The 27370-nt window shown below is 35.0% G+C and overlaps 3 protein-coding genes across 9 annotated transcripts in view; all 3 read left to right on the top strand.

The window, feature by feature from the left end:
* The first annotated feature begins 1233 nt into the window (after positions 1-1233).
* Positions 1234-5313, top strand: LOC105210460 (G-protein coupled receptor Mth2). Of its 3 annotated transcripts, none has more exons than XM_054228810.1 (9): positions 1260-1334; positions 1546-1640; positions 2841-3212; positions 3516-3669; positions 3989-4177; positions 4247-4498; positions 4563-4734; positions 4802-4996; positions 5155-5313. In XM_054228810.1, the coding sequence occupies exons 3-9, from the start codon at positions 2871-2873 to the stop codon at positions 5183-5185; spliced, it is 1335 nt and encodes a 444-aa protein (XP_054084785.1). In that variant the 5' UTR covers positions 1260-1334; positions 1546-1640; positions 2841-2870; the 3' UTR covers positions 5186-5313. The 3 variants fall into 3 exon arrangements, with proteins under 3 accessions (XP_054084784.1, XP_054084785.1, XP_054084783.1); XM_054228808.1 differs by having other exon boundaries at positions 2841-3386; XM_054228809.1 differs by lacking the exon at positions 1546-1640 and having other exon boundaries at positions 1234-1334; positions 2841-3386.
* Positions 5314-7233: 1920 nt separating this feature from the next.
* On the top strand, positions 7234-10698 carry LOC128921368 (G-protein coupled receptor Mth2-like). The gene is made up of 7 exons (XM_054228811.1): positions 7234-8754; positions 8884-9037; positions 9357-9545; positions 9615-9866; positions 9930-10101; positions 10169-10363; positions 10521-10698. Exons 1-7 carry the CDS (start codon positions 8239-8241, stop codon positions 10549-10551), a joined length of 1509 nt encoding a protein of 502 aa, XP_054084786.1. The 5' UTR covers positions 7234-8238; the 3' UTR covers positions 10552-10698.
* A 1732-nt stretch (positions 10699-12430) lies between these two features.
* LOC105210462 (G-protein coupled receptor Mth2) overlaps positions 12431-27370 on the top strand; it is a 45064-nt gene continuing 30124 nt past the window's right edge. Inside the window, exons 1-2 of one of the 5 annotated variants that reach the window (XM_029039196.2) lie at positions 12431-12605; positions 14319-14625. The gene's annotated coding sequence lies outside the window, so the exon portion shown is untranslated. Of the gene's footprint in view, positions 12677-13853; positions 14626-27370 lie in introns of all 5 variants that reach the window. The other 4 variants (XM_029039193.2, XM_029039192.2, XM_054228782.1 and 1 more) reach the window with 4 other exon arrangements.

Here is a 27370-nt window from a genome sequence, read left to right as displayed (position 1 = left end):
TATCATTTTTTAATATTTATAGCGAATGCAAGACGAATCGGAAATTGGAAATCGTTTAAACTCAAACGTCATATTGGTAGGGATTATCGAGATCCTCGAAATGAGAACTTCTTCTTTTTTTACCATCAAACACGTATCGGTGCACAGTTTTAGTTGGTTTAAGTTTCCCAGTGTGATTACTACGGAGCCAATCTTTAATCGTAAATTGTACGGCGGCAAGCCAAGACATCCAAGGAGTTTAAAAATTCAATGGAATAGTTGGTGGCTTCATCTTCATTTATTACACAGTCAATAGATTTGAATGAATGAAGTGTACCAATGATCTATTTCTGAATTATGTCGTTTAAGTTGAGATGTTGATGAGATTGTTTTTCGATAATACAAAGTTACAGAAATTCGAAATCCGTTCCAAAACGTACTTGACGATTACCAATATTCAGATATTGCTACAGTGATTGAATTAGAAGTACTGAATTGCTATTGCTACAGTGATCGAAATAGTATTACAGAACTCCAATGTGTACTGTGATCGAACAAAGGCACTGAACTTCTCTATAGCTACTGTGATCGAACTCAATTTACTGAACTGCAATTGCGATTGTAAATCACTGCTATTTATAAAAATTGATCGCACTTGCTATAAGCGATTTTTCAATTATTGAAATATCGCTCATCACTAACTGATACTGAATTTTGTAATGCAAAATTTTGGATTAAAAAAACAGGGGCTTCATGGGCGTTAGAGTGAGGCAGAGTTTCTGTTAGATTTAACCTTTCCTTACATGTTCTACATAATATTTAATAAACGCATTCTAAATTATTTATAAATGGTTCTTGGGTTAAGTCGCTTCTCCAAGGTTTTATGAGCAATTTAGGAATACCAAATTCGGCACACAGCCAGTTGACACTCGAAGCATACCGCAACTATTGTAAAGATCCTCTCTTATTATTATGAAAAATCATGATCGTAACCTACCGATGAGATCATTGAGTCTGTGTCTGGACGTACCAACAGTATGGAAGAAAACAACAGCACATACACAAATACCAATCACAAAATACTAGCTCAATATTTTCAACCTGATTGACCCATACAAATCTAAATACTCAGAGTTTTCTTGTAAAACAAAGAAGTATGGGAGAGGAAATGAATTTTTTTAGGTGAACTTTTTTTAATACGATTTCAGAAATTCCTGTGGTTTAATGCGACAAAATATGTCTTAAGCATAAAAATATATATCAGTATATATTTACTCTTCAGCTCGGTAATAACGGCATTCGGATTAAAAGTGCGGCAGTGTTAATTTAATAAAATTTATCAAACTATTTTCTAGGTTAGTAACTAAAAATTTTTTTTTAATATACTAACGAAAAATAAATAATAAAAGTAGCAGGTTTGTGGAAAAAATAGAAAATAAAAAAAAAGAATTTTTCAAAAATTTTTATTAAAAAGAAAACAAACATTTATATTATATATTATAAATGGTATGTGATATAGTGTATCGAGTAAAATATACAGATATCCCCATCTTTTATCTTGCAAAGGTAACTATTATGATGCATATAGAGATCTGTGTTAGATTGGTTGATTTCATATAAATATCTCAGACATATAAAGCCAAATGAAGTCATGAAACTAGGTAAGTCTATGGAACTACAGTATAAATAATCTTGCTGATTCATTTTTTCATCGACTAACGAATACTAAAATAATACGCAATATTTGTATACTCTCGCAACAAAAGTTACTAAGAGAGTTTTATAGTTTTGTTCACATAACGGTTGATTGCGTCACCCAGAACTAAAAGAGTTGGATATAGGGTTATATATACCAAAGTGATCACGGTGACGAGGCGAGTCAAAATCCGAATGTCTGTCTGTCCGTCTGTGCAAGCTGTAACTTGAGTAAAAATTGAGATAGGTTAATGAAACTTGGTACACGTATTACTTGGCACCATAGGAAGGTTGCTTACGAAAATATTCTTTAAAATTTTAAATATTCTTTATGATAAAGAAGGTGCAGAAGAGCTGCACTCTAAATGGTAAACAACATTTTAAATTGGCGTGACTCCACCCACTTATGTACCAAAAACCATGTCTCAGAAACTACTCGACCAATATCAGTGGTCCGATCTGAATCATTTACTTTCCAATATATATATAGTAAGCACTAGTGAAATTATTGGAACAGAACTTTGCACAAATACTGCATTCATAGAGTGGAAACCCCTTCCTAAAAATTGTCGAAAACCGACCATAGGTTTTCAAGAGCCCATATATCGAACCTCAGGAGGACCTCGAGGACCTCAGTGCTTCTAATCTTTTTTTTACCAAAAATATAGTTAAGTCTATCAGATATTTTGAATAAATTTGTTTGGGAATATTTTTCTTCTAATAATATGTCTCCGTGCCAAAAATGGGAGAAATCGGGCATAACATCACTTAGCTCCCAAATACTTAATATTAGGGTTTACAACTTTCAATGGACTTTATATATAGTATATACATATATATGCCGAATATGTGGGTCAAATTGTGTGTTATATTAATAAAATTAAATAAATAAATTAGAGAGAGAGAGTATAAAATGTTCGGTCCGAACTTAGCCCTTCCTTACTTGTTTTAAATAAGGTTTCGTCGTCATTTGAAAATTCGGTATATAGGAAAAAGCTAGATGAAGAGTGAAATGTAATGAACCCAGTTTGGTTTGCAATAACCACAAAAAGTAAAATATTTCTGAACAGATTTGCCACAAATATGTTATTTATTTATACAATTTTATTTTATTTAATTAATTTTATTAATTTTTTTAAAAAATTTTTTCTGAAAAACAATTCTAGAATTGCCATACCAGTATCGAGTATTTTTCAATGATGATCAAATTACACGTTCACACGTTCTTTCTCTTATACATTGTGATCTATTTAATGAATTCACACTATGTTTTATCAAATATACCGAATTGTCCATTTGGAGATACCGTCGAATTAACTGATGCGCATAGACTTGACAACGGTTCTTACCGCTATGAAGGTGTGTTGGTGCCACCGCATTTGATCGACCATTACGACTACATTGAACTGTATAACGGAGAGCAACACGATGTGCCGTGGCATCTACGCGGTTGTGTGTGTCAAATTAAAAATTGTTTCAAACTCTGTTGCACTCCGGGGAAGGCGTTGTATAATACTAACCCAATGGGTAATTGTGAGGTAATGAAAGGAAAACAGCGATATTCACCATATGTAAATATTACATTATCGAATGATAGTAAAGTTTTAAAGAATGTACTGAAAGAATTTGTGGTGCAAGTGGGACAGCCATGTGAAGGGGGGTTCATGCTAAACCCAAGTAACATTCCAGAAGACAAATGGCATTTGTATGAGGTATATATATAACTATCTAAATTATTAATTATTTATCACAATGGGCCTCGCAAAGACTTAGGTGTGTCGTTTGACAGCCACTTAACCTATCATTTTATTATTATTTTATATTTTCTAAATATTTTATAGAATGGTACACTTTTGCGCGAGTACGATAAAGCGAAACTTACCCGAAGGGATTACTGCATGACTGCTATTTCAATAAATGAAACATTTCAATTACAACCATATAACTGTCCAATTATCGAAACTACATCATCAACTGTTAAAGTAAACACTACAGGTAAATTATTTAAAGGCAAAGTGTATTTTTCAATTCTCCAAGCTAAAGTTGTTTTGGACGAGGCGCTTTCACTTTATTAAAGCGGTTTCACGTCTCACAAATACTAACCTCTAAGCTTATTTCTTAACATAAGTTTCTCGCTAATATCACGCGAGTACGTGGTTCCTGAGAGAGAGTGAGAGCATCAAGTGACATATCCATAGCAATATATTCCTAATAGCTCATATTAACGTAGGCAGATCAAAAAAATGTATGGCTCAGTCTGTCAACACCAATGTTAGTTTATTTATAACGAATTTATTAACTTTCTTCCAAACAGTGATGTTGATTTCGTTGCCATTTCTATTTCTAACCATACTGACCTATTGGGCCATACCGGAGCTATATAATATTTTGCATAACAAATGCTTAATTTGCTACCTCTTCTCGCTCGCGATTGCGAATACGATGATAATTTCGGTTAACATGAGAGCAGATGGTTACAAAACCGTTACATGTACCATAATTGGTGAGTATTTTAATAATTTTTTTTTAAATTTCTTACATTCATTACTCAATTACGTTCGTTCTATAATAGGATCGGTCGCATATTTCTTCTATCTTGGCGCATTCTTCTGGCTCAATGTTATTTGTTTCGATATTTGGGTAGCGTTCTGTCGAGACTTGAAAAATTTACCACAAAATTCGAAGTGCAAAATTTTTTTGAAATACTCGCTCTATGCTTGGGGACTGCCAACTTGTATGACAGTTGTGACCATAGCATTACAGTTCTCTAATATACCGAATCAATTCAAATCCGGTATCGGTTATTCACATTGCTGGCTCCAAAGTAAGTCAGACCATACAGAAATATTGAGAGGTTTTCTTTAATGAAAATCCCTTCGCTTTTTCAGTTGAGGGTTGGTCAGCTATGATGTATTTCCACGGTCCCTGTTTATTGCTCATCACCATAAATACAATTATGTTTTGTTTAAGTGTTCGCAAGATCTATAGCGATCGTAAACAATTTAGAGACATCTCACGAAGCGCGGACAGCGCAAGATATTTAAAATCACAAGAGCATAGGTAAGTCTTTTTAGTCCGATATTAAACGAATATTATTTAGTCTGATATTATATAATTTTCACCTTAGTGTTTGGCTATTCTTCCGTCTCTTCGTTGTAATGGGAGTCAGTTGGATATTGGAAATGATCGGTTATTTACTGGGACGGGAGAAAAATGATTCATTATTTTTCAAAGTGGCAGATGGTTTCAATGCATCACAAGGCTTAATTATATTCTGTCTGTTTGTTATGAAGAAAAACCTGTTGCTGCTAGTTAAAGAGAGGTAAACTTACGTTTTTATTCGTATACTTAAAAGTAATTATTTTAATATTAATATATAACTGAAATGCTTAAACCCGTTTTTTATAAAACTAAACTACATTTTTCAATTGTTTTTATAAAACTAATTAAATGCTATATTTCAATTCGTTTCTTTATCAGATTAAAAAAAACATTCACCTGTCTAAGATGAAAACTCAACCAACCACGCCTCCGTAAAGTTCTGTCTACAAATACTCTCCATAACAAGATCTTTAGTTAAAAAATATATTATTTGAACATATAAAAATATCGTAATAAAAATGTGTATAATCAAACCAAGTATGTATGTATGTGATTGGCGTTGCAACCGTTTAGCCGGTTATAGCCGAATCGACGATAGTGCGCCACCTCTCTCTCTCCTTCGCAGTTCGGCGCCAGTTGGAGATCCCAAGTGTAACCAGGTCGCTCTCCACCTGGTCCCTCCAACGGAGTGGAGGCCTTCCCCTTCCTCGGCTTCCTCCGGCGGGTACTGCATCGAACACTTTCAGGGCTGGAGTGTTTTCGTCCATTCGGACAACATGACCTAGCCAGCAAAGCCGCTGTCTTTTTATTCGCTGAACTATGTCAATGTCGTCGTATAACTCGTACAGCTCATCGTTCCATCGTCTGCGGTATTCGCCGTTGCCAAAGTTCTGAGGACCATAAATCTTACTCAAAATTTTCCTCTCGAAAACTCCTAGTGTCGTCTCATCTGATGTTGACATCGTCCAAGCTTCTGCACCGTAAAGCAGGACGGGAATGATAAGCGACTTGTAGAGCTTGATTTTGGTTCGTCGAGAGAGGACTTTACTGTTCAATTGCCTACTCAGTCCAAAGTAGCACCTGTTGGCAAGAGTTATTCTGCGCTGGATTTCGAGTTCGTGTTGTTGATGCTGGTTCCCAGGTATACGAAATTATCTACGACCTCGAAGTTATGACTGTCAACAGTGACGTGGGAGCCAAGACGCGAATGCGCCGACTGTTTGTTTGATGACAGGAGATATTTCATCTTGTCCTCATTCACCTCCATACCCATTCGCTTCGCCTCCTTATCCAGTCTGGAAAAAGCAGAACTAACGGCGCGGGTGTTGTTTCCAATGATATCGATATCATCGGCGTACGCCAGTAGCTGTACACTCTTATAGAAGATTGTACCTTCTCTATTTAGCTCTGCAGCTCGTATTATTTTCTCCAGCATCAGGTTAAAGTGAGTCACCTTGTCTGAAACCTCGTTTGGTATCGAACGGCTCGGAGAGGTCCTTCCCAATCATGACGGAGCTTTTGGTGTTGCTCAACGTCAATTTACACAGCCGTATTAGTTTTGCGGGGATACCAAATTCAGACATTGCGGCGTAAAGGCAACTCCTTTTCGTGCTGTCGAAAGCAGCTTTAAGCACCTTATTAGTTCTTCGCCGCCGTATTTGAATAGTTCTGCCGGTAATCTATTGGCCCCCGCTGCTTTGTTGTTCTTCAAGCGGGTAATTGCTATTCGAATTTCTTCATGGTCGGGTAATGGAACATCTGTTCAATCGTCATCGATTGGGGGATCGGGTTCGCCATCTCCTGGTGTTGTACTCTCACTGCCATTCAGCAGGTCGGAGAAGTGTTCCCTCCATAATCCCAGTATGCCCTGGACATCGGTTACCAGATTACCACCTTGGTCTCTACATGAGGATGCTCCGGTCTTGAAACCTTCGTTAAGTCGCTTCATTTTTTTATAAAATTTTCGAGCATTCCCTCTGTCTGCCAGCTTCTCAAGCTCTTCGTACTCACGCATTTCGGCCTCTTTCTTTTTTTGTCTGCAAATGCGTCTCGCTTCCCTCTTCAGCTCTCGGTATCTATCCCATCCCGCACGTGTTGTGGTTGTTTGCAACGTTGCGAGGTAGGCAGTCTGTTTTCTCTCCGCTGCGAGACGGCACTCCTCATCGTACCAGCTTGTTTTTTGTCGTTGCCGAAAACCAATTGTTTCGGCTGCAGCGGTACGCAGTGAGTTTGAGATGCCGTTCCACAGTTCCCTTATATCGAGATGCTGATGAGTGCTCTCAGAGAGCAGGAGTGCAAGTCGAGTAGAGTATTTCGTGGCTGTCTGTTGCGATTGCAGCTTTTCGACGTCGAACCTTCCTTGTGTTTGTTGACGGGCATTCTTTGCTGCACAGAGGCGGGTGCGTATCTTCGCTGCGACCAGATAATGGTCCGAGTCTATATTTGGTCCTCGGAGCGTACGCACGTCTGAAACACTGGAGACATGTCTTCCGTCTATCACAACGTGATCGATTTGGTTCCGCGTGTTTCGATCAGGAAACAGCCAAGTAGCTTGATGTATTTTCTTATGTTGGAATCTGGTACTACAGACGACCATATTTCGGGCCCCAGCGAAGTCGATCAGCCTCAGGCCGTTTGGCGATGTTTCGTCATGGAGGCTGAATTTTCCGACTGTTGTGCCAAAGACACCTTCTTTACTCACCCTGGCGTTAAAATCGCCAAGCACGATTTTGACATCGTGGCGGGGGCAGCGCTCATAGGTGCGTTCTAGGCGCTCATAGAAAGCATCTTTGGTCACATCGTCCTTCTCTTCCGTTGGGGCGTGGGCGCAAATCAGCGATATGTTGAAGAACCTCGCTTTGATGCGGATTGTGGCAAGACGTTCATCCACCGGGGTGAATGCCAGGACTCTGCGACGGAGTCTCTCTCCCACCACAAATCCAACACCAAATTTGCGCTCCTTTATATGGCCGCTGTAGTAGATGTCACAAGGACCCACCTTCTTCCGTCCTTGTCCCGTCCATCGCACTTCTTGGATGGCGGTGATGTCAGCCTTGAGTCGTATGAGGACATCAACCAGCTGGGCAGAGGCACCTTCCCAATTAAGGGTGCCGAATATGTGGGTCAAATTGTGTGTTATATTAATAAAATTAAATACATAAATTGCGAGTATAAAATGTTCGGTCACATCCGAACTTAGCCCTTCCTAACTTGTTTTAAATTTAGTTTCGTCGTCATTTGTAAATTCGGTATATAGAAAAAAGCTAGATGCAGAGTGAAATGTAATGAATCAAGTTTGGTTTGCAATAACCACAAAATGTAAAACGTTTCTGAACAGATTTGCCACAAATATGTTATTTATTTATACAATTTTATTTTATTTAATTAATTTTATTAATTTTTTTTAAATTTTTTTTCTGAAAAACAATTCTAGATTGCCATACGAGTATCGAGTATTTTTCAATGATGATCAAATTACACGTTCACACGTTCTTTCACTTATACATTGTGATCTTTTTAATGAATACACACTATGTTTTATCAAATATACCGAATTGTCCATTTGGAGATACCGTCGAATTAACTGATGCGCATAGACTTGACAACGGTTCTTACCGCTATGAAGGTGTGTTGGTGCCACCGCATTTGATCGACCATTACGACTACATTGAACTGTATAACGGAGAGCAACACGATGTGCCGTGGCATCTACGCGGTTGTGTGTGTCAAATTAAAAATTGTTTCAAACTCTGTTGTACTCCGGGGAAGGCGTTGTATAATACTAACCCAATGGGTGATTGTGAGGTAATGAAAGGAAAACAGCGATATTCACCATATGTAAATATTACATTATCGAATGATAGTAAAGTTTTAAAGAATGTACTGAAAGAATTTGTGGTGCAAGTGGGACAGCCATGTGAAGGGGGGTTCATGCTAAACCCAAGTAACATTCCAGAAGACAAATGGCATTTGTATGAGGTATATATATAACTATCTAAATTATTAATTATTTATCACAATGGGCCTCGCAAAGACTTAGGTGTGTCGTTTGACAGCCACTTAACCTATCATTTTATTATTATTTTATATTTTCTAAATATTTTATAGAATGGTACACTTTTGCGCGAGTACGATAAAGCGAAACTTACCCGAAGGGATTACTGCATGACTGCTATTCCAATAAATGAAACATTTCAATTACAACCATATAACTGTCCAATTATCGAAACTACATCATCAACTGTTAAAGTAAACACTACAGGTAAATTATTTAAAGGCAAAGTGTATTTTTCAATTCTCCAAGCTAAAGTTGTTTTGGACGAGGCGCTTTCACTTTATTAAAGCGGTTTCACGTCTCACAAATACTAACCTCTAAGCTTATTTCTTAACATAAGTTTCTCGCTAATATCACGCGAGTACGTGGTTCCTGAGAGAGAGTGAGAGCATCAAGTGACATATCCATAGCAATATATTCCTAATAGCTCATATTAACGTAGGCAGATCAAAAAAATGTATGGCTCAGTCTGTCAACACCAATGTTAGTTTATTTATAACGAATTTATTAACTTTCTTCCAAACAGTGATGTTGATTTCGTTGCCATTTCTATTTCTAACCATACTGACCTATTGGGCCATACCGGAGCTATATAATATTTTGCATAACAAATGCTTAATTTGCTACCTCTTCTCGCTCGCGATTGCGAATACGATGATAATTTCGGTTAACATGAGAGCAGATGGTTACAAAACCGTTACATGTACCATAATTGGTGAGTATTTTAATAATTTTTTTTTTAATTTCTTACATTCATTACTCAATTACGTTCGTTCTATAATAGGATCGGTCGCATATTTCTTCTATCTTGGCGCATTCTTCTGGCTCAATGTTATTTGTTTCGATATTTGGGTAGCGTTCTGTCGAGACTTGAAAAATTTACCACAAAATTCGAAGTGCAAAATTTTTTTGAAATACTCGCTCTATGCTTGGGGACTGCCAACTTGTATGACAGTTGTGACCATAGCATTACAGTTCTCTAATATACTGAATCAATTCAAATCCGGCATCGGTTATTCACATTGCTGGCTCCAAAGTAAGTCAGACCATACAGAAATTTGAGAGGTTTTCTTTAATGAGAATCCCTTCGTTTTTTCAGTTGAGGGTTGGTCAGCTATGATGTATTTCCACGGTCCCTGTTTATTGCTCATCACCATAAATACAATTATGTTTTGTTTAAGTGTTCGCAAGATCTATAGCGATCGCAAACAATTTAGAGACATCTCACGAAGCGCGGACAGCGCAAGACATTTAAAATCACAAGAGCATAGGTAAGTCTTTTTAGTCCGATATTAAACGAATATTATTTAGTCCGATATTATATAATTTTCACCTTAGTGTTTGGCTATTCTTCCGTCTCTTCGTTGTAATGGGAGTCAGTTGGATATTGGAAATGATCGGTTATTTACTGGGACGGGAGAAAAATGATTCATTATTTTTCAAAGTGGCAGATGGTTTCAATGCATCACAAGGCTTAATTATATTCTGTCTATTTGTTATGAAGAAAAACCTGTTGCTGCTAGTTAAAGAGAGGTAAACTTAGTTTTTATTCGTATACTTGAATGTAATTATTTTAATATTAATGTATAACTGAAGTGCTTAGACCCATTTTTTATAAAACTAAACTACATTTTTCAATTGTTTTTATAAAACTAATTAAATGCTATATTTCAATTCGTTTCTTTATCAGATTAAAAAAAATCTGCACCTGTCTAAGATGAAAACTCAACCAACCACGCCTCCGTAAAGTTCTGTCTACAAATACTCTCCATAACAAGATCTTTAGTTAAAAAATATATTATTTAAACATATAAAAATATCGTAATAAAAATGTGTATAATCAAACCAAGTCGATTCTTATAATTCCTATCGTCAAGCTGTTGAGTGGGCTGGCTAATTTATGCTCTTGGTTTTCCAATAGGACACTACAAAAGTAGACCTGGATAGCAAACGACGCCATATTTTACCCGCTCTTTTGACATTTCTCTCAAAATTCTCTCATTTCTGGAAGATATACGATCCAACAATGAGTCGAAATTACTAAAATTTGCTACCGAAATTCGGAGTCAGTGACCTCAATTTTAAGAGCGCTACGTCCTATTTATGGTCGTCATAAACGTCCTGAATCCACATGCACAGTAAAATATGTTCCCGTGCCAGTGAGACAAAGAAGTGCCCGCAGTTTCGAGAATATTGCTTCCGATAGCGCATCAATTGAAGAAGACCCAAATCAGTATCTCACACGTCGTTCTCAAGCGTTGGGCATCTCTTTGACATGGTTGTGGCGAATTCTGCGAAAATAACTTGGCCTACACCATTACAAGATCAAATTGCCGCAAGAACTAAAGCCGCTCGGCCACTAGAATCGTCGTATGTTCGTGAATGTTCTTGAACATGACGTTACTGTGAATGGGAATCGCCACCGCTAAATGATAATATTTTTGGCCCGAATTTGATGATATCGACTTGGACAATATGTTGTTCCAACAGGACGGTGCCACAAGCTACACAGCGAATCTCACAATCGATTTATTCAAAACCAAGTTTGGTCAACGTGTTGTCGCCTCGGTCGTGCGATTTGACGTCGTTCGACTGTTTCCTGTGGTGCTACGTCAAGTCTATGGTCTATGCCAATAAGGCAGAGACGATTGATGAACTTCGTACGAATATCGAACGTGAAATTGCACCAGTATGCTTGAAAACCGTCGAAAATTGGGTTCAGCGTCAGGCCTTCTGCAAACGTGTCCGTGGTGGCCATGCATAACCGAGTTCCATACATAATGGCATCGAATATACTTTCACAGGAAAGGACTTTTGCAGCGCTCTTATTAAAAACCCCTTTATAAATCGAAATCCTGTTTCTTTTAGTAGAAGCAGACACCAGGTATATTATATATTCAAATCTACCGTCTGCAACAGAGAGAAAACTTAACAGCCAGACATACTACAAAGATCTATAGATACGGACATGGTATGGGAGAAACGTGTATTTATCTCTCTCTCTTTTTGTGGATAACTTAGTACTAGTTACTATTAGTTCAAAGTATAAAGATCTGAAATAGCATTCGTTTGGCAGAAGTGCTTCGAGGACTAAGCGAAAATAACCACGAAGGACGAACATTGAATCAAAATCAAGGTCCCTCAGTTTATAAAAAATAAATTAGAACACCGTTTGACGGAACGAAGGAGCTCTTGATGAATTTAATGGATTATTTTATGGATTTGAAGAGTCTGACATTTATTAAAACGCATGGGGCAAAAGGTTTTGTTTCCGAATAAAACAAAAACAAAAGATTGTTACTCCTCAAACGCTGCTATGCTTTTCACTTTTTGCTTTTCACCGCAACACAACTGAAACTCACCACGAACGCGGCGAATGATTCGCAATCACACACAATTAACCCATAGACGGCCAACTATACACAAAGTCAACTTAGCGAAGCCAGATATCGACTTCTGGCGATTTAAAGCATATAGCAAGCGATGACCGGCAGCGAACGTTGATGAGCACACGGAAGCTAAGCAATAACACGACAACGACGCCGCTCCACCACAAAGGGTATTCATCGTTGGGAATTTTAGTGGTCGCTAATTGATAGTGACTTTGTTTGATGCTTCAGTTCACTACGAAACGTTGATGTGCGCGGTTGTTGGCGCGGTTGACAAGCAAAAACAAAAGCAACACAGTGAAATTATAATTGCAAAACGTAAAGACGTGGAACCGGTTGAAGAAACGCGTATGATTTGCTTTAAAATACCGGCTGCTCATTTGCAAGTGTGTAATTAGTGAAGACGAGTGATAAAAGAGAAAGAAAATTTTCAAAGAAAACAACAACAAGAATAAAGGTAGTCAGTGAAACAAATACTTGTCAATTTAAATTTTTATTTTCGGTTTCGGTTATTTTAATTGCACAATTGTGAATTTATGTATAATTTTTCTGTGTAAGACAAGCGGAATTTTTAAGAAATAAAAAAATTAATATTAAAAAAAAAATAAAAAAATAAAAAGATTATTATAAAAATTAAAAAAGCAATAAAAATATAGTAAAAAAAAATTTATAAAATTAAAAATTTAAATGAAAAAAAAAAAAATTTAAAAATTTATTTTTCAAAATTAAAAATAAATATTATTAAATAAAAAATAATAATAAAAAAAGGTAGAATTAAAAAAAATGTTATAATTAAAAAAAAAATTTTAAAAAACCTTTAATATTAAAGGAAATTAATAAAAATTGTTTTTAAAAAATTATAAAATTTTTAATAAAAAATTATAAAATTTTTAATAAAAAATATATAAAAATTTGTATTTGTAATAAAAATATTATTATAAAAATTAAAAAAGCAATAAAAATATAGTAAAAAAAAATTATAGAATAAAAAATTTAATTGAATGGAATAAGAAATATGTTTTGAACGAAATATATTTTTAAAAATTAAAAAAATGTTATAATTAAAAAAAAAAAATTTAAAAGAACTTTTAATTTAAAGGAAATTAATAAAAATTATTAATTAAAAAATTTTGAATAAAAGATGTATAAAAATTTGTTAATTCTTTTTAAATTTTTAAAAAGTTTTTACAAATTTAATTTCTGAATAAAAAACTGTACATTATAAATTTAAAGCAAATTAAAGTTTATTAATAAAAAAATAATAGAAAATTCGAAAATTTTTTGAATTCACAAAATATTGTTATTATTAATAAACAAAAATTATTTAAATTAATAAGTGTTTTTAATAAATAAATAAATAATAAATAATAAAAAAATAAATTAAATTAAATTTTAGTAATTAATAAAAAATTAAAATTTGTAATTTTCAATTTTTTTTTTTAATAAAACATTTTTAATTATAAATTAAAATACTTTAAAATTATTTTTGATAAAATGAAAAATTTAAAATACACATTTAAAGACAACTTTTTGCAAATTGTGCCAATTGTATGTACATAATGTAAAAATAAAAAATAATTGGCACATTCAATGCTTGTGGGTTGACAAAATTCGATTTCTTTCACTTGTTATAGCAATAACAACAACAACAAACGCGCGTAAATAACAAACACTGCGGAAGTTAGACAAATAAAAATTAATAATTTGAGCCGTATCACAAGCAACTACACATACAAGCATACCACCAATACATATCTACAGTCTTATATATGCATACATATTCACCTATATATTTACCACACAAATTTTCGGTTGTCACCTTTAAATAGTGACTGCACATGCTCCCCGCAAACGCCGCTTAAACATCAATGATTATGCAGTACATACAAACCTACATATATAAACAATATTTGCAATACATATTTACTTAAGGCAAATAAGCTTACATTACACATACAAAATACTACTTAAGTACATAACGAAAAAAAAAACAAAAAAATATAAATGTATATGTACATATAAACATACATATGCACGCACCTGGATGACACATACTCTGCGCTAACTCTTGTTGAATTGTTGTTTTTGTTGTATTTTAGTAGTGTTTTCACGGTTGTTATTAAGCGTCTGATCGCTCTGTTCGAAGTTGAAATAAACAAAATAAAATTGTCACACACGAAAGCACAGCAGAAAAAAAAGAACTTGAAGAAGTTTATCAAAGCGTAAGATAAAGAAAATCACACATATACACTATATATATATAAATATACTTAAGATAACGATCGAGTGCTGCAAAATAGAAATAATGAAGAGTTAAAGCAACTAAACGAAGATAACACCAAGTGAGCGCAAAGCAAAAAAACAACAACGCAACAGACAGTCCGATAGGGCTGAAGGGTGTTACAGGTAAGTGCAAAATTTAACTTCGCAAGAAAATTACATAAAACAACAGCAATAAGTAGGCTGATAACAATAAGGTCATTAAATATATAGTAAACAGCGGTTTACCCGGTGTTGTGATGGAAGGTAGTGAAATAAAAAGAATTAACTAAATAAATATAAAAAAGAAAACAAGTAAGGAAAGTCTAAGTTCGGGTGCAACCGAACATTTTATACTCTATACTTTTATAAATCAACTCGGAACACATCAATAGTGTTTCATATTAAAGAGTGTAATACAAAGAGATAATCCAAAAATCATAAAAATATTTATTTATTTGGACAAGTTTCTAAAGAATTATTTTCTGAATCTTCAAATGTTTTTATTTATTTCTTCTTAATTAATAATTTTTTTTGCAATAAATAAAACCTCTCATTCATCAGTCAATGTTTACCCGGCATAATAGAAACAAACCTTTTTCATTTCATTTATTTATTGTTGTTGTTAAATAAATGGAATATTAAAATCACCTCTGAACGTGTACGGTTCACTAGCGTACGTGTTTCTAATTGAAATTTCGCTTCTTTTCGTTATAAGGAACTGCGGTTTTTATATTTTACAGTATAGTGGCATAAAATTGGAAACAATAATTAATAAAATAAATTCAGATTCAAAAAATAATATTAAGGAAATATAATATAAGGAAATATATAAAAAAAAGTATTTAAAAAATTTAAAATAGTAATAAAAATCATAATTTGAATGTTGTACAAAGAAAAAAAATTCGGAAAAAAATAAAGTTTACGAATTTATCAATTTTCGAAAATAAATTTTTAAGATAAAAATACCAAAAATAAAAAATATTCCAAAATTATTTATAAAAGATCTACACTAAAAATGTGACCATAAAATATAAATCTAAAATCTACTACACCCATTTGCATGCCCACATACTGTATCCATTCGTAGATCAAGTGTACAAATTATTGTCACGCAAATAATTAAAATGCAACCCTATGCATGTAAGTGCGCTTATCTGCCAGTATCTTGTCTATTTGTTTTCATTTTATTATTTCTCAAATTAATTCACGTTTTTTCCCCTTTGGATTCCACTTAGTGTGACGAGAGCGCAACCGGTGGGTCTACTTTTTACATGCAGTGTAATTATTACATTTGATTGCGCTTCGAATGCATATTTTTTCCAAATCCCATTAAATAAGGTGTTTGTATGCAAAATTATGCAATTCTCGAGAAGTTCAATGGAAATAAGGCAAAATGCTTGAAAGTTATAATAAATTTTACACTTTATTAGTAATGTTGCAGCTTTCTTGCAATATAAATAATCACAGACTAAATGAAACCTGTTGAGTGAGTAGATAAATTAAAAAAAAAATAATTTTCTCTTAATACATTAGGTTTTCAAATATCTCCCTCCCGCTTTTTTGCTCTTTATTCAATGCTTTATAAAAAGTGTTACAGTGATCGGATTTAGTTCCTTATTTGCGAATAACTCGGACAGCCACTTTTCACAAGCCTCTTTTGAGTTCAACTTTACACTACCAAGGGCGTTCGTCATGGACAGGAACAGGTGGTAATCACTTGGCGCTAGATCCGGGCTATATGGTGGATGCGATAAAACCTTCCATCCGAGCTCCCGTAGCTTCTGACCAGTCATCAACGAAGTGTGTGGTCAGGCGTTGTCCTGGTGGAACACTACACCCTTCCTGTTGGCCAATTCTGGACGCTTCTGGTCGATCGCCTACTTCAAGCGGTACAGTTGTTCGCCGTAGATGGTAGAATTAAGCGTCTGGCCATATGGGAGCAGCTCATAGTGTATGATTCCCTTCCAATCCCACAGCAAAACCTTCCTGGGCATCAATCCCGGCTTGTCCATTTTGGGACGATTCATCGACCTTCGACCACGACCATTTTCGCTTAATATTGTCATATGATTGTCAAATGTGATCGATTTTTCGTCGCCAGTCACCATCCGCTTCAAAAATGGGTAGAATTCGTAACGTTTGTGTATCTAGCCTTTTGCAGATGATTTAAAATAGTTTGGTGTCTAACTCCCATCTCCGTCTAACTCAATGTTTTCCATGATTTGATCGGTATTCGTCGTCACAGGTCTTCTGCCGGCTGGCTTATCCATGGTGTCGTTTTCAACCGCTCTGAATCGTCGAAACCATTTCGAAGTGTTAGAGTACCATCCCCCAAAACACCATTAATCTCACGGAACGTTTTTCTATCGGATATGCCTTTAACGAAGGAAAACTTTAAAATAGGATGTATAGTATTGCCAGATACGAGCTCTGTAGCGCTTTATACGTAGCCGCGAAATTCAAAAGACCAAAAGGCGGAAGGGATATATTTGACAACCTAATATATAAACAACTATTCTTTGATAATTCTTCTATAATATGAACATTAACCATTATAGAGAGTATAATGCTATTTAGATAATTATTTTGCTTCAAGGGATTCTATCGCTCATAGACATATCCAAATTTTTACAAGTAACCTGAATAGTTTTCCTGACATTGTAGAGTATTTTCTAATCACAATGCTTTAATTATAGGCCCATCCTTCGACAGTTTTGGTAAAGTATGAACCAATCGATATATTAGCCCTCTCCGGACCTAAGTGATTTTCAAATTGTAAAAATATAGCATAATACATATTCAGAATATATGGTAAATATTTTTGTCAACTTATAGGGTCTTTTGTCTCTTACTTCAAGAAATTTTGAAAAACTGGAATATTCCCAAAAATGATCTTTTAGAAAATGTTAGTATTTATTATTATTCTATTAATCCGTTTTTTGTCTAAATTAAAAGAAAAATATTTTTAAATATGACGCACTCTCGATAAAGATTGAGTTTAATTTAAGAATATTTGACTTTGTGATACCACTGTTTGAGGAATGATTAATGCATCTACTTCAGCACTAGCTTCTACTTGTTTCGTTTTAACTTCTACTTGTTTTTGCTCTATGGTTCTTCGATATTTAACTAACATGGGTCCTAACATTTGTGGTTAATCTCCATCGAAAGCTCAGAAGTTCCTGCGATCTCTCTCAGTTCTATCGGAACTTGCAGCCTTAGAGAGCATGCTTCGAAACCTTGAGATGTCATCTCAGTTAAAAATTTTTTGCCTGTTAAATACTGCGAAGTCCTAGCATCCTAGCATCTTTTACGGTGAACAGTAGGAAGTAGACTTTCTTAGCACAAGCATGAACTTTACTTTCATATGAGTATCCGAAAAAGTTTTTCAGCATAACCTTAAAACCATAGCATTATTATTGTTAATGAGATGATGTAATTCACCTAATATAATGCAAAATTTAAGGAATTTTGGAAATACAAATAAAAAGCATTCACAAATTACTATCATCTGTCTACTTTAACACATAAAGCCGCTCGACGCTCCGCAATGTAGGCAACGCTTTTTTGGTTAATCCATATAGTGATTTATTAAAGAAAGAAAATCTAAAAGTAAAACAGTTTTAGTTAATTCGCTATAGAAAATGTTTCTATTATTTTTGGAATACAATAACAATAAAATCACAGCCTTTTAATGCCTCATTCCGTTAATGCTGTTTTCTAAGACCTTGATTATATTTTCTGACACGTTCTCTCGAGTAGTTTGCTCAATATTTGCCTTAACATTTTGAATCATTAACAGATGTTTCGTATTCCACAAAAAGTCCAACCAGCTAACGGTCGATTAATAATTTATAACTAAATCTTCTGAAATCACTTAACGAAAATATTCAAAATGATTACAATTAAAATAAAGCATTATTCATCACATGTTGGCCACAAAAATTAATATGAATTTTTGGTATAAACATTCCACAAAAATAAACCGATTTTCGTAAATTTTATTGAAAAACAACAAAGTTTGCGAAATTTTAAATACAATCAGTGCATTTTGAATGCAATCGCTTTGAATTAGACCTCTCACACCGTTATTTACTAATTGCATCTAAACAGAGTGTCAAAAGTTAAATTGCGAGTTTGCAGCTTTCTGGTTTGCCTGCGTAAGTGTGTGCGTGTGCAGCCGCTGATTTACCGTAAATATTGCCATGAATCTTTCAATAAGCAATTAGCCAATACAACCGCTTAGTTGGGTGCACATGTGTTTTTATGTGTAGGTATGCATGTATGTATGTATTATAGATTTCAAGGTAAAAGCACAAATGAGCAGTCACAGTGGAGTGCAAATTTTTTGGGGAAAACAATTCAGCTGTGATTGCTTATAATAGTGTGGGATTTAAAAGTGTGCAATGCAAGTACATACATATATAATATATATAAAGGGTGACCCATTTCGAGGCTCCCTACTTTTTTTTTAAAGAAAACAAGGCAAAAATTCAAATTCAATGGGGTATGTTTTTTTGTTATTCGAAAGAACATTATTTGGTTTTTATTTTTTAAAGATTGTATCTTTCAAATGTTAGCCGCGGCTACGTCTCAAATGGTCCATCCGTTGAGTCCAATTTTCGATGACTCGTTCGAGCATTTCGATTGGCAACTGGCGAATGACAATCGTGACGTTTTGCTCCAAGGCCTGAATCGAGCGGAATTGTTCGCATAGACTTTAGACTCTACATATCCCCACAGAAAAAAGTCTAACGGTGTGATATCACACGATCTTGGTGACCAATCGACCGGTCCAAAACGTGAAATTTTCTGCTCGCCGAAGTATTCTCTCAATAAACCCATTGATTGATGCGATGTGTGGCAAGTGGCACCGTCTTGTTGAAACCAATTGTCGCCGAGATCGCGTGCTTCAATTTCAGGCAATAAATATAAGGATATCATGGCGCGATAACGGCCGCCATTGACGGTTACATTCTCATAGACATAATTTTTGAATAAATATGGACCGATGATTCCACAAACCACACCAAAGCGTTTTTTTTGATCAAATGGCCGCTATTTAATCTCTTCAGATTGCTCTTCGTACCAAATACGGCAATTTTACTTATTTGCATACTCATGGAGCCAGAAATGGGCATAATCGCTGAACAGAATTTGGCTCGGAAACTTTGGATCATCTTGGAACTTTTTAAGAGCCCATAGAGCGAAGAGATGTCGCTTGGGAAGGTCGGACGGCTTAAGTTCTTGCACAAACTGAATTTTGTAAGCTTTCAATTTAAGATATCGATGTAAAATGCGCCAAGTCGTTCCATACGTCAGTCCGAATTGCTGCGAACGGCACCGAATCAACTCTCCACAGTCTTCCTGTACGCTCTATTTTCTTCATTGATTGCTGGATATGGTCTGTATGGACGAGTATTATCCAATAATGAATCCTGTGTCTCGAGATGGGTGATCGTTGTGAGAATAGTAGAGCCCATAAGTTGTACGAAGGGTGCGAAACATATTCTTTACAGAATGCGAATTGTCGTAATAAAGTTGAAAAATTTGTAAACATTGTTCGGGCCACGTAATATAGACGTGAGAATAATTTGATGGTTGTCTTTTTCATAAACGGCAAAGTGGGTTTTTGTTCTTCAGTTTCAAAAAAATTGTGAACCACAAAATCTTCGGTAGCAACTTTTTTTCAAATGCAAGATAGAGGAACCACATCGAGATTGTTCGAACTTCAAATGTGTCGAACTCTACACGTCAATGACATCACTTCCAAAAACTTACGCTTGTGTTCCAAAATAAATCAACTAATTCGCCTTACCATGCATACCCGCCTGCCAAACGCGACTACAATAAGCAAGAAAAAAATAAAAAATAAAACACACAAAACAATATTAAACAAAAACACAAAAGAAACAACGAAGAAATAGCGAACAAACAAAAAACATTACAAGTTTCATTATTAGTCTAACATACAGCGCTAAGTGCGCGAAGTGGCAGTCACAAACGCCCGGTCCACGAGCTATACACATCACTCACAAGTTGTTGCCGACGGCTAAAGCAAATTGCGCGCGACCACCTGTGATCGCGCTGCACTGCGCACTTCAACGCCACCGCCATCCAGTTGTAAATAATGGTGCGCCGAAATGCCGGAGGTATTGATCACTCATGATCGATCATCGCTGCGGCTGGTGCTATGTGATATCTCCCATTTGGTTGCAGTACCATAATTTAGCCATTTCGCATGCACAAGAGACGCAGAAGTTTGTCAGTCTGTCCGTGCGACTGACGCTTGAGTCAACTACTGTGGACTTGGAGAGCTTGGTGCTCACCCTGCTCCAGTGTAGGTGTGTTTTTGTGCGAGATCGCATTGTTCATACAGCATAATTGATTTGTTTATACCTTGCTATTCGCACAAATTCCTCGAAGGCATTGCAATGTGTTGAAAAATTAAACAAAAACACACATAAAAACGTAATGAGCTACGAAGTACATAGCTGTAGATTGTGAATGGGCCAAGAAATAATATGGATGGTTTGCGTAGACGCGTATTAAATTAATGAAACAATTTCGCTAATTTAGTTTCTTGATATATTTTTCGCGTGAATTTGATTTTATGAGTTTTGGAGAATAGATTTTTAGAATAACATTTTTAATTCAAGAAGTGGACTGACTGCCAGTGTTCAGGCTAACTGAGAGTACTCGCAATTTATTAATAGAGTTTCATTCACTGCAAACTTTGAATCCAACATTTCCAAGTTTCAAAGTATCTGTGAAGAAATTCTGATTTTTCCGATTCCATTTGGCATAACTCGTCGCTGAATATGAATAGACAGTTAAGATATCTTGATAAACAGGCTACTGAACCCTGAAAGATAACTGAAATCGCTTAGTCTTTCATTGGCATTTAGTTCAACTGTGACTGAAGACAAGAGGTCTGAAAGCAGTTCGAATTTCTACCGAGATACAACACAATATTGTCACGAGCATTTTCGGAAGGGTTTAGAATATGAATTAAAGGAGTGCAGCTGAGCTCACTTGTTGTAGCATGACAGGTCAAAAAATATGTGCAAGTAATTATTCTAATAAATTTGTCCTTAGAAACTTTGTCTAGCAATTTGGACTGATCTCAATAAATATTTTCTCTATCTGTATTATCTACAATCTGAGGTGGTTGACTTGGCATCTATTGGCAATACGATGTTAACGGAATTTGATTATTTCGGAGTTGTTGAGACAATACAGTTACCGTTATTGATCCTTGGCTTAGTTAAAACCCGAATAGGTCAATATATGAATCTCAGATTAATAAATGTTGATGGCTGATCCATATTGGGATCGAAATATCATAAAGAGACTGATCAAATTCAGTGAACAGTCTTTGAATGGTGTAAAGAAAATTCCTGAAACTTAAAGAGAAATCACAAAAAAGGCTATAAAAGGGTCTGAGTCGCAAGTAAAACAGCAGTTGTGCGATGTGCAATGGTACTTAAATAGAAATAACATACAGTGTGACACATAAATACACTTATCTAATTGCACACATTCAGTACAGCTCACACACATAATTTTGTATGAATATAATGTATATTCACTCTAAATTTGTATGTATCGCCGAGGTATCTGGCTTAAATGTAGTTCATACATTGTCAGAAGACTTAAGATGAGCTCATTTAACGCTCTTTGTTTTGCTCGCGTCACTTTTGAACTTAGCGGTAAATAAAAAATTTCACACACATGTCCAATATCTAAAAAAATAAATATGAAATAGTCAGATAAATAGTATACTATCTACAGCCAACTTAAGTGCATATGTCCGCTTTATATTGGCTAATAAGTATCCTCGAGTCCGCCATATCAATGTAAAGGTAAGTTATCACATATTTTATTGGCCATTTGGGATGGGTGACACTTCACACGCCCGCACATATACATACATATATACACATCATAATGTTAATATGTATTAAAGCGTGTGTTCCTGCGTAAATGTTGACGCCGCCACAATGCGAATATTAGTTAATCAGTCTAATGAGACAATTTCCCGCTATCAGCGTCCATTTGCTGCCAATTAACGTATGAAGCACTTCACAAATACTCTATGGTGCTCATAATATGTATGTATGTATGGTATATATTGCATTTTACTACGTATTAAAGTAGAGATAACTATCTAGAAATAAATAAATGAGAGCGTACTTATATTCTAAAAAAACATCTCAAGCGATTTTTATTTTCAAGGAAATCTCAGACGCGGAACTATTCAAAGTTTATAATTTTTTATTTTCGAATGTCATAAACGCCCCAACTGACCAAATATCTCTGATAATCTTAATATTATTGTACGCTAATATGAATCTCAATCTCAATCAATTATCTCAAGCGATTTATATTTTGGAGGAAATGCCAGTTTTGTTATTTTTTAATGTCATATAAACTCCTACTGACGAAATATTGCTGACAACCTATCTACATTATATTAATATGAATTTTATTACAGTTTTGTTTTTTATTAGGCGCGGTTTACACTATGTCAAATTTAATGACGCTTTATTGTCAACGTTGTTTTGCCTAAGTTTGACGTAATGAAAACGGTAAATGTGGAATAAAAGCTTGATATGTTACCGTTACTATGCAACGAAAATTGTTTCATACTTTTCTCGTTCGTTGTAAAGTTACATTAAGAATGTGCTTGTGAATTGGGTATTGCATAGAAAATATTTATATGTGCAAAATCAGTTTAGCGGATCTTTCTTACTGATAGTTTCGCAGCAAAAACTTTTTTTCCAAAAATTTGTTTTCAAAATTATTGTAGGTGCATTAACTTAATGAGTTATTAAAAATTAGATTACATTTATTTAACTTTAAGCCTAAAATGCCTCGTGGTACTAGTTTATCAGCCGAGGAACAAGTATAATCATAGGAATGCATGAAAGCGGTTCCAAAATGGCTCTAGACGAAAGCGACATCGGAACTGTATCTCGAAATTTCTTAGAAACCCCACTAGTTATGGTATAGTGCGACGCAGCGGACGAAAAACAACATTGATGAGCGGTGCGAAAGGATGATTCGACGGCTAGTAGTTGCGGACTTGATAAGCAGCGATCAAATATGGACCTAGTTAAGACAGAAAATCACAATAAATATAATTTTTCGAATTATACATAAAAATCGGTTTCTGAAACACACCTCCATGGCACCTAAACCAACGCTAAAGAAAGACAAAAAAAGTACATTTGAGGTTTGCAAATAAATACCAATTCTGTGCCGATGAGTGATAGAATATACAGTCTTTAGTGACGAAAAAAAATTAAATTTGGTCGGCCCAGGTCATTGCAAGAAATATTGGAGAGATTCGCACCAGGAACGACGGTCCTACTACAAGCGATGTTTTGGAAGCGGTACCTTGATTTCAGGGGCTGCATTTTGCTGCTGTGGAAAGCTATCTACATGTTTTATATTCAATCAAATTAATGCTAATATCAATGTAGATCTTTTGGACAGCGAGTTAATAAAATTTGCTGGCAATATATATGGTATATAACTGGACATATTGAAAGGATAACGCTTTAAACCATACAAAGAACATCTTTAACCACCGGAAAATTCCGGTATTACAATGTGCAGCATTGAGTTCGAACCTAAATCCTATTGAGGATCTCTGGGGGAACCTCTCTGCTCCTGTTTTCTTCGTGTGTTTCTGATCTACCGCTTTTCACATAACTTTTGCGGTTTTGCATCCCGGTAGATCCTTCCAGCGCGCTTTCAACTTTCTTAACAAGTTGCTGTCTAGATCATCATATAAACAGGGCATGGGTTTACCTACGTCGATCACGCTTTCAGTGTTACGCCTCGATGCTCCTCTGGCCTGGCACCCAATAGAATTTGGGTCGTTTATTTCTGGACAGCCGATACTCAGAAAGAGGATATTGCATTGATTGCCGCCTGACTGTCTATTTATATGTTGATTTTAGAGTAACTTGAATAAAGGCGGAGGAGTGGAGGAGCCAAGGAGATATTACACAAATTTTAAATATCATCATTAGGCACAACTTTTAGATAGAACTGGAGGAAAATTATTGTTCAATATACTTAAAATGTTAAAAAAATATTTTTAGAAAAAAACTATGAAATTGAGCTTAGCACAGCGCCGCCTAGTGTAAGTTTTCACTTCAGCAAAAAATATAGTAATTTATTATTTTGAAATGCTACCATTATACTGTCGAACAGAGTTACCACCTTTTTTTATTTAAAAAACCGAATCTATACAAATTCTTTTGAATGATTTCATTTCCTTCTAGTTTCATCCCAAAAGGAAACAGAAGCCTTAACATTTTTTGCAGTGGAATTTGAAAAATATTATTCAATTAAATGGAAAGAAAAATAATTGAAATTGGAAAATCAATATTTTTAATTACCAACCAATAATAATAAAAAAGTATGATAAATCAAAACTCAAATCACTGGGTCTTTAAAACGCTTTGCTGAGGGACATTACGCGCTTCACGTCAGCTACAAAATTGTTTTTGTTGTTGTTGTTTTGCTTGTGTAGCACCATCAGCTACCGTAAACACTTCAAACACTTTGAACTTGAGTGTGTAATTTTAGCAGCCAATTTGTTGCGAAAAACAACACATGAAAACATTCTTCACGAGCGAAACGTAAACATAACACAGAGCATTGTTCTGTTGCCAAAAAAAAAAAAAACAAAACCAAAAACTATCAGCGGCGATTTATTGCTTTTCTCAAGTGTTTGTGGATAACTTTTGTGTTTTCTATTTTATTTTAGTGTTTTTTATCGCTTTCAATTTTTCTTGTTAAGCATTTAATTGGCAATTTGTTGAACGTTGATTGTACGAATGAGAGTTTGTACTAACAGCCAGGCCAATACGCCTAGAGATAGGCCAAACACTTGATGTTCACTTGGCCAATGGCCGCGTACAAATGTGTTTGACAGCCAACAACAAAGTGCTGAAGATTTAACGCGAAATCTTTGAAAAGACGCCAACGCGTAAGCGCCAACGGCAATGCCAAATGCTAAGAAAGCTGCTGACGGATGCTTGTGTGTATGTGTGCGTGTGTTTATTTGTACGCATTTAAATGTTATTTGGCATATCAGCAGAAATGAAGCGACTTGTTTATGATTTTTCGAACGAGATTTATGTGTTTATATATATGGATATTTTTAGACTGCACACATACATATTTATATATGCATGCCTTTGGTACTCACTTTAATGGCAATCTAATTGCTTAATCGTCGGGGGTTTCCCCCAAGTGTGCAATAAATATGTCTGAGCGCGTTGAAAAAGAAAGTGACATAATTGTTGTGTCACAAGAGATGTGTCTGTATGTAATTACCATATGCCTATGCAATTCACATGTAAACATTATCAACTCTTAATGGAGCGGTAGTGGCAGCTTTCTCGAGAATTTTTTATTAGCAATGCTTAATTGGTCATATAAAAACTATTTTTGGAAGTCAAGATTACATGTGCGTTCATAAATAACTCAAATACGCACATATTACACTCATACATCCATATGTAACACACACATACACATAAAATTATCCAAATATAACTTCAGAATTTCCAAATTTACACAGTCCAGAGCTCACATTACTTCTAAGAATATAATGTGTTGGTCTCGCGGCATTAGCGGTGTGTGTGCCTATTTGTCTAACAATAATATTTCGTTTCACAATTATTTTACAACAAACAATGAAAGTAAGAAATAAATACAAACATAAATATTTGCTTTCATAAAAATATCGCCAGCATTTTCAAGCGAAAATGTCATCAGATTGTAGTGATGATGGTATTGAAGTTCAAACGAAATGTTTACAAACAGAACAGGAAAAAGTACTCAACTGTCAAACTTGCTCTACGTGCCTCATATCTGGTGAAGACCTCATTACAAGCCCACTGAAATCAATCAGATTGTGTAATAGAGCTTAAATAAAGCTCCACAGACAGCAGTCCGCTAATGCTTTGAGGTTATTGACACAAGTTTGGGATTGGATCTGAGCTCAGTGGAAACACATATAAGTATTCTTCGAGACTTTGTTTTCATTCTGCAAATCACCGAATCAAGTGTATCATGGAAAAGCTTGTGTAGTTTTACTTAAATTTAATATTTTCTTATAGAAAATATTTCAGAAGTCTAATTATTCAAAAACGATGTCTAATTTAGAGTTCTCTTTGATGAAACAAAGCCCGGTTGAAGATGTTTACTTTATAGAACTCTGTAGTTTATGAACTTAGGTTTTCACACTACTTAAGGGGCTATACCAGTGTAACCTATGAAAAATTAGGCCATTTTCGTGATTTTTTTTTAAAGAAAGTACTCGATCGATTGTTTCGAAGTTTTTTACACATAATAAGGTATATTTTCAGCTACATTTCAAAAATATTGAAAAATAACGGAGTTATACGCAGTCTTCGGAGGTGCCAAAAAAAAGTTCCCCAACTGCTGACATGATTCCGGTCATTCGGCCGCTGTTGAAACCAAAAAATTCAAAAAGGATATTAAAGGTAAATATATTTCCTACGATTTTTGATTGAAATATCAAAAATTGACAAATTGGCGTAGTTCTTAAAAAAAAATCGTTTTTTTTTTAGAAAAAAAATGGTCTTTTTTTAATGTCAAATTGACAATTTTCAACCGATCAAAAAGATCGTAGGTCATGGTATAGCAAACATATTCAAGAATACGCTAAATTTATTTTTAAATTTTGAAGTCGGTCGGCAATGTATCGTTGAGTTAAGATGCCAGCAATTGTGAGAAATCTCGTTTCACGACACACACGCGTTTAAAGTTTCGACTATAGCTGCTTATACCAGCGATCAGCGGTCGCTCTTTAGAACGCTACCATTCTAAAACTATTCAA

This window comes from Zeugodacus cucurbitae, chromosome 4, assembly GCF_028554725.1.
Source record: "Zeugodacus cucurbitae isolate PBARC_wt_2022May chromosome 4, idZeuCucr1.2, whole genome shotgun sequence".
Taxonomy (NCBI): domain Eukaryota; kingdom Metazoa; phylum Arthropoda; class Insecta; order Diptera; family Tephritidae; genus Zeugodacus; species Zeugodacus cucurbitae.
The sequence above is the reverse complement of the archived record's forward strand: the minus strand, read 5'-3'. Positions and strand labels throughout refer to the sequence as shown.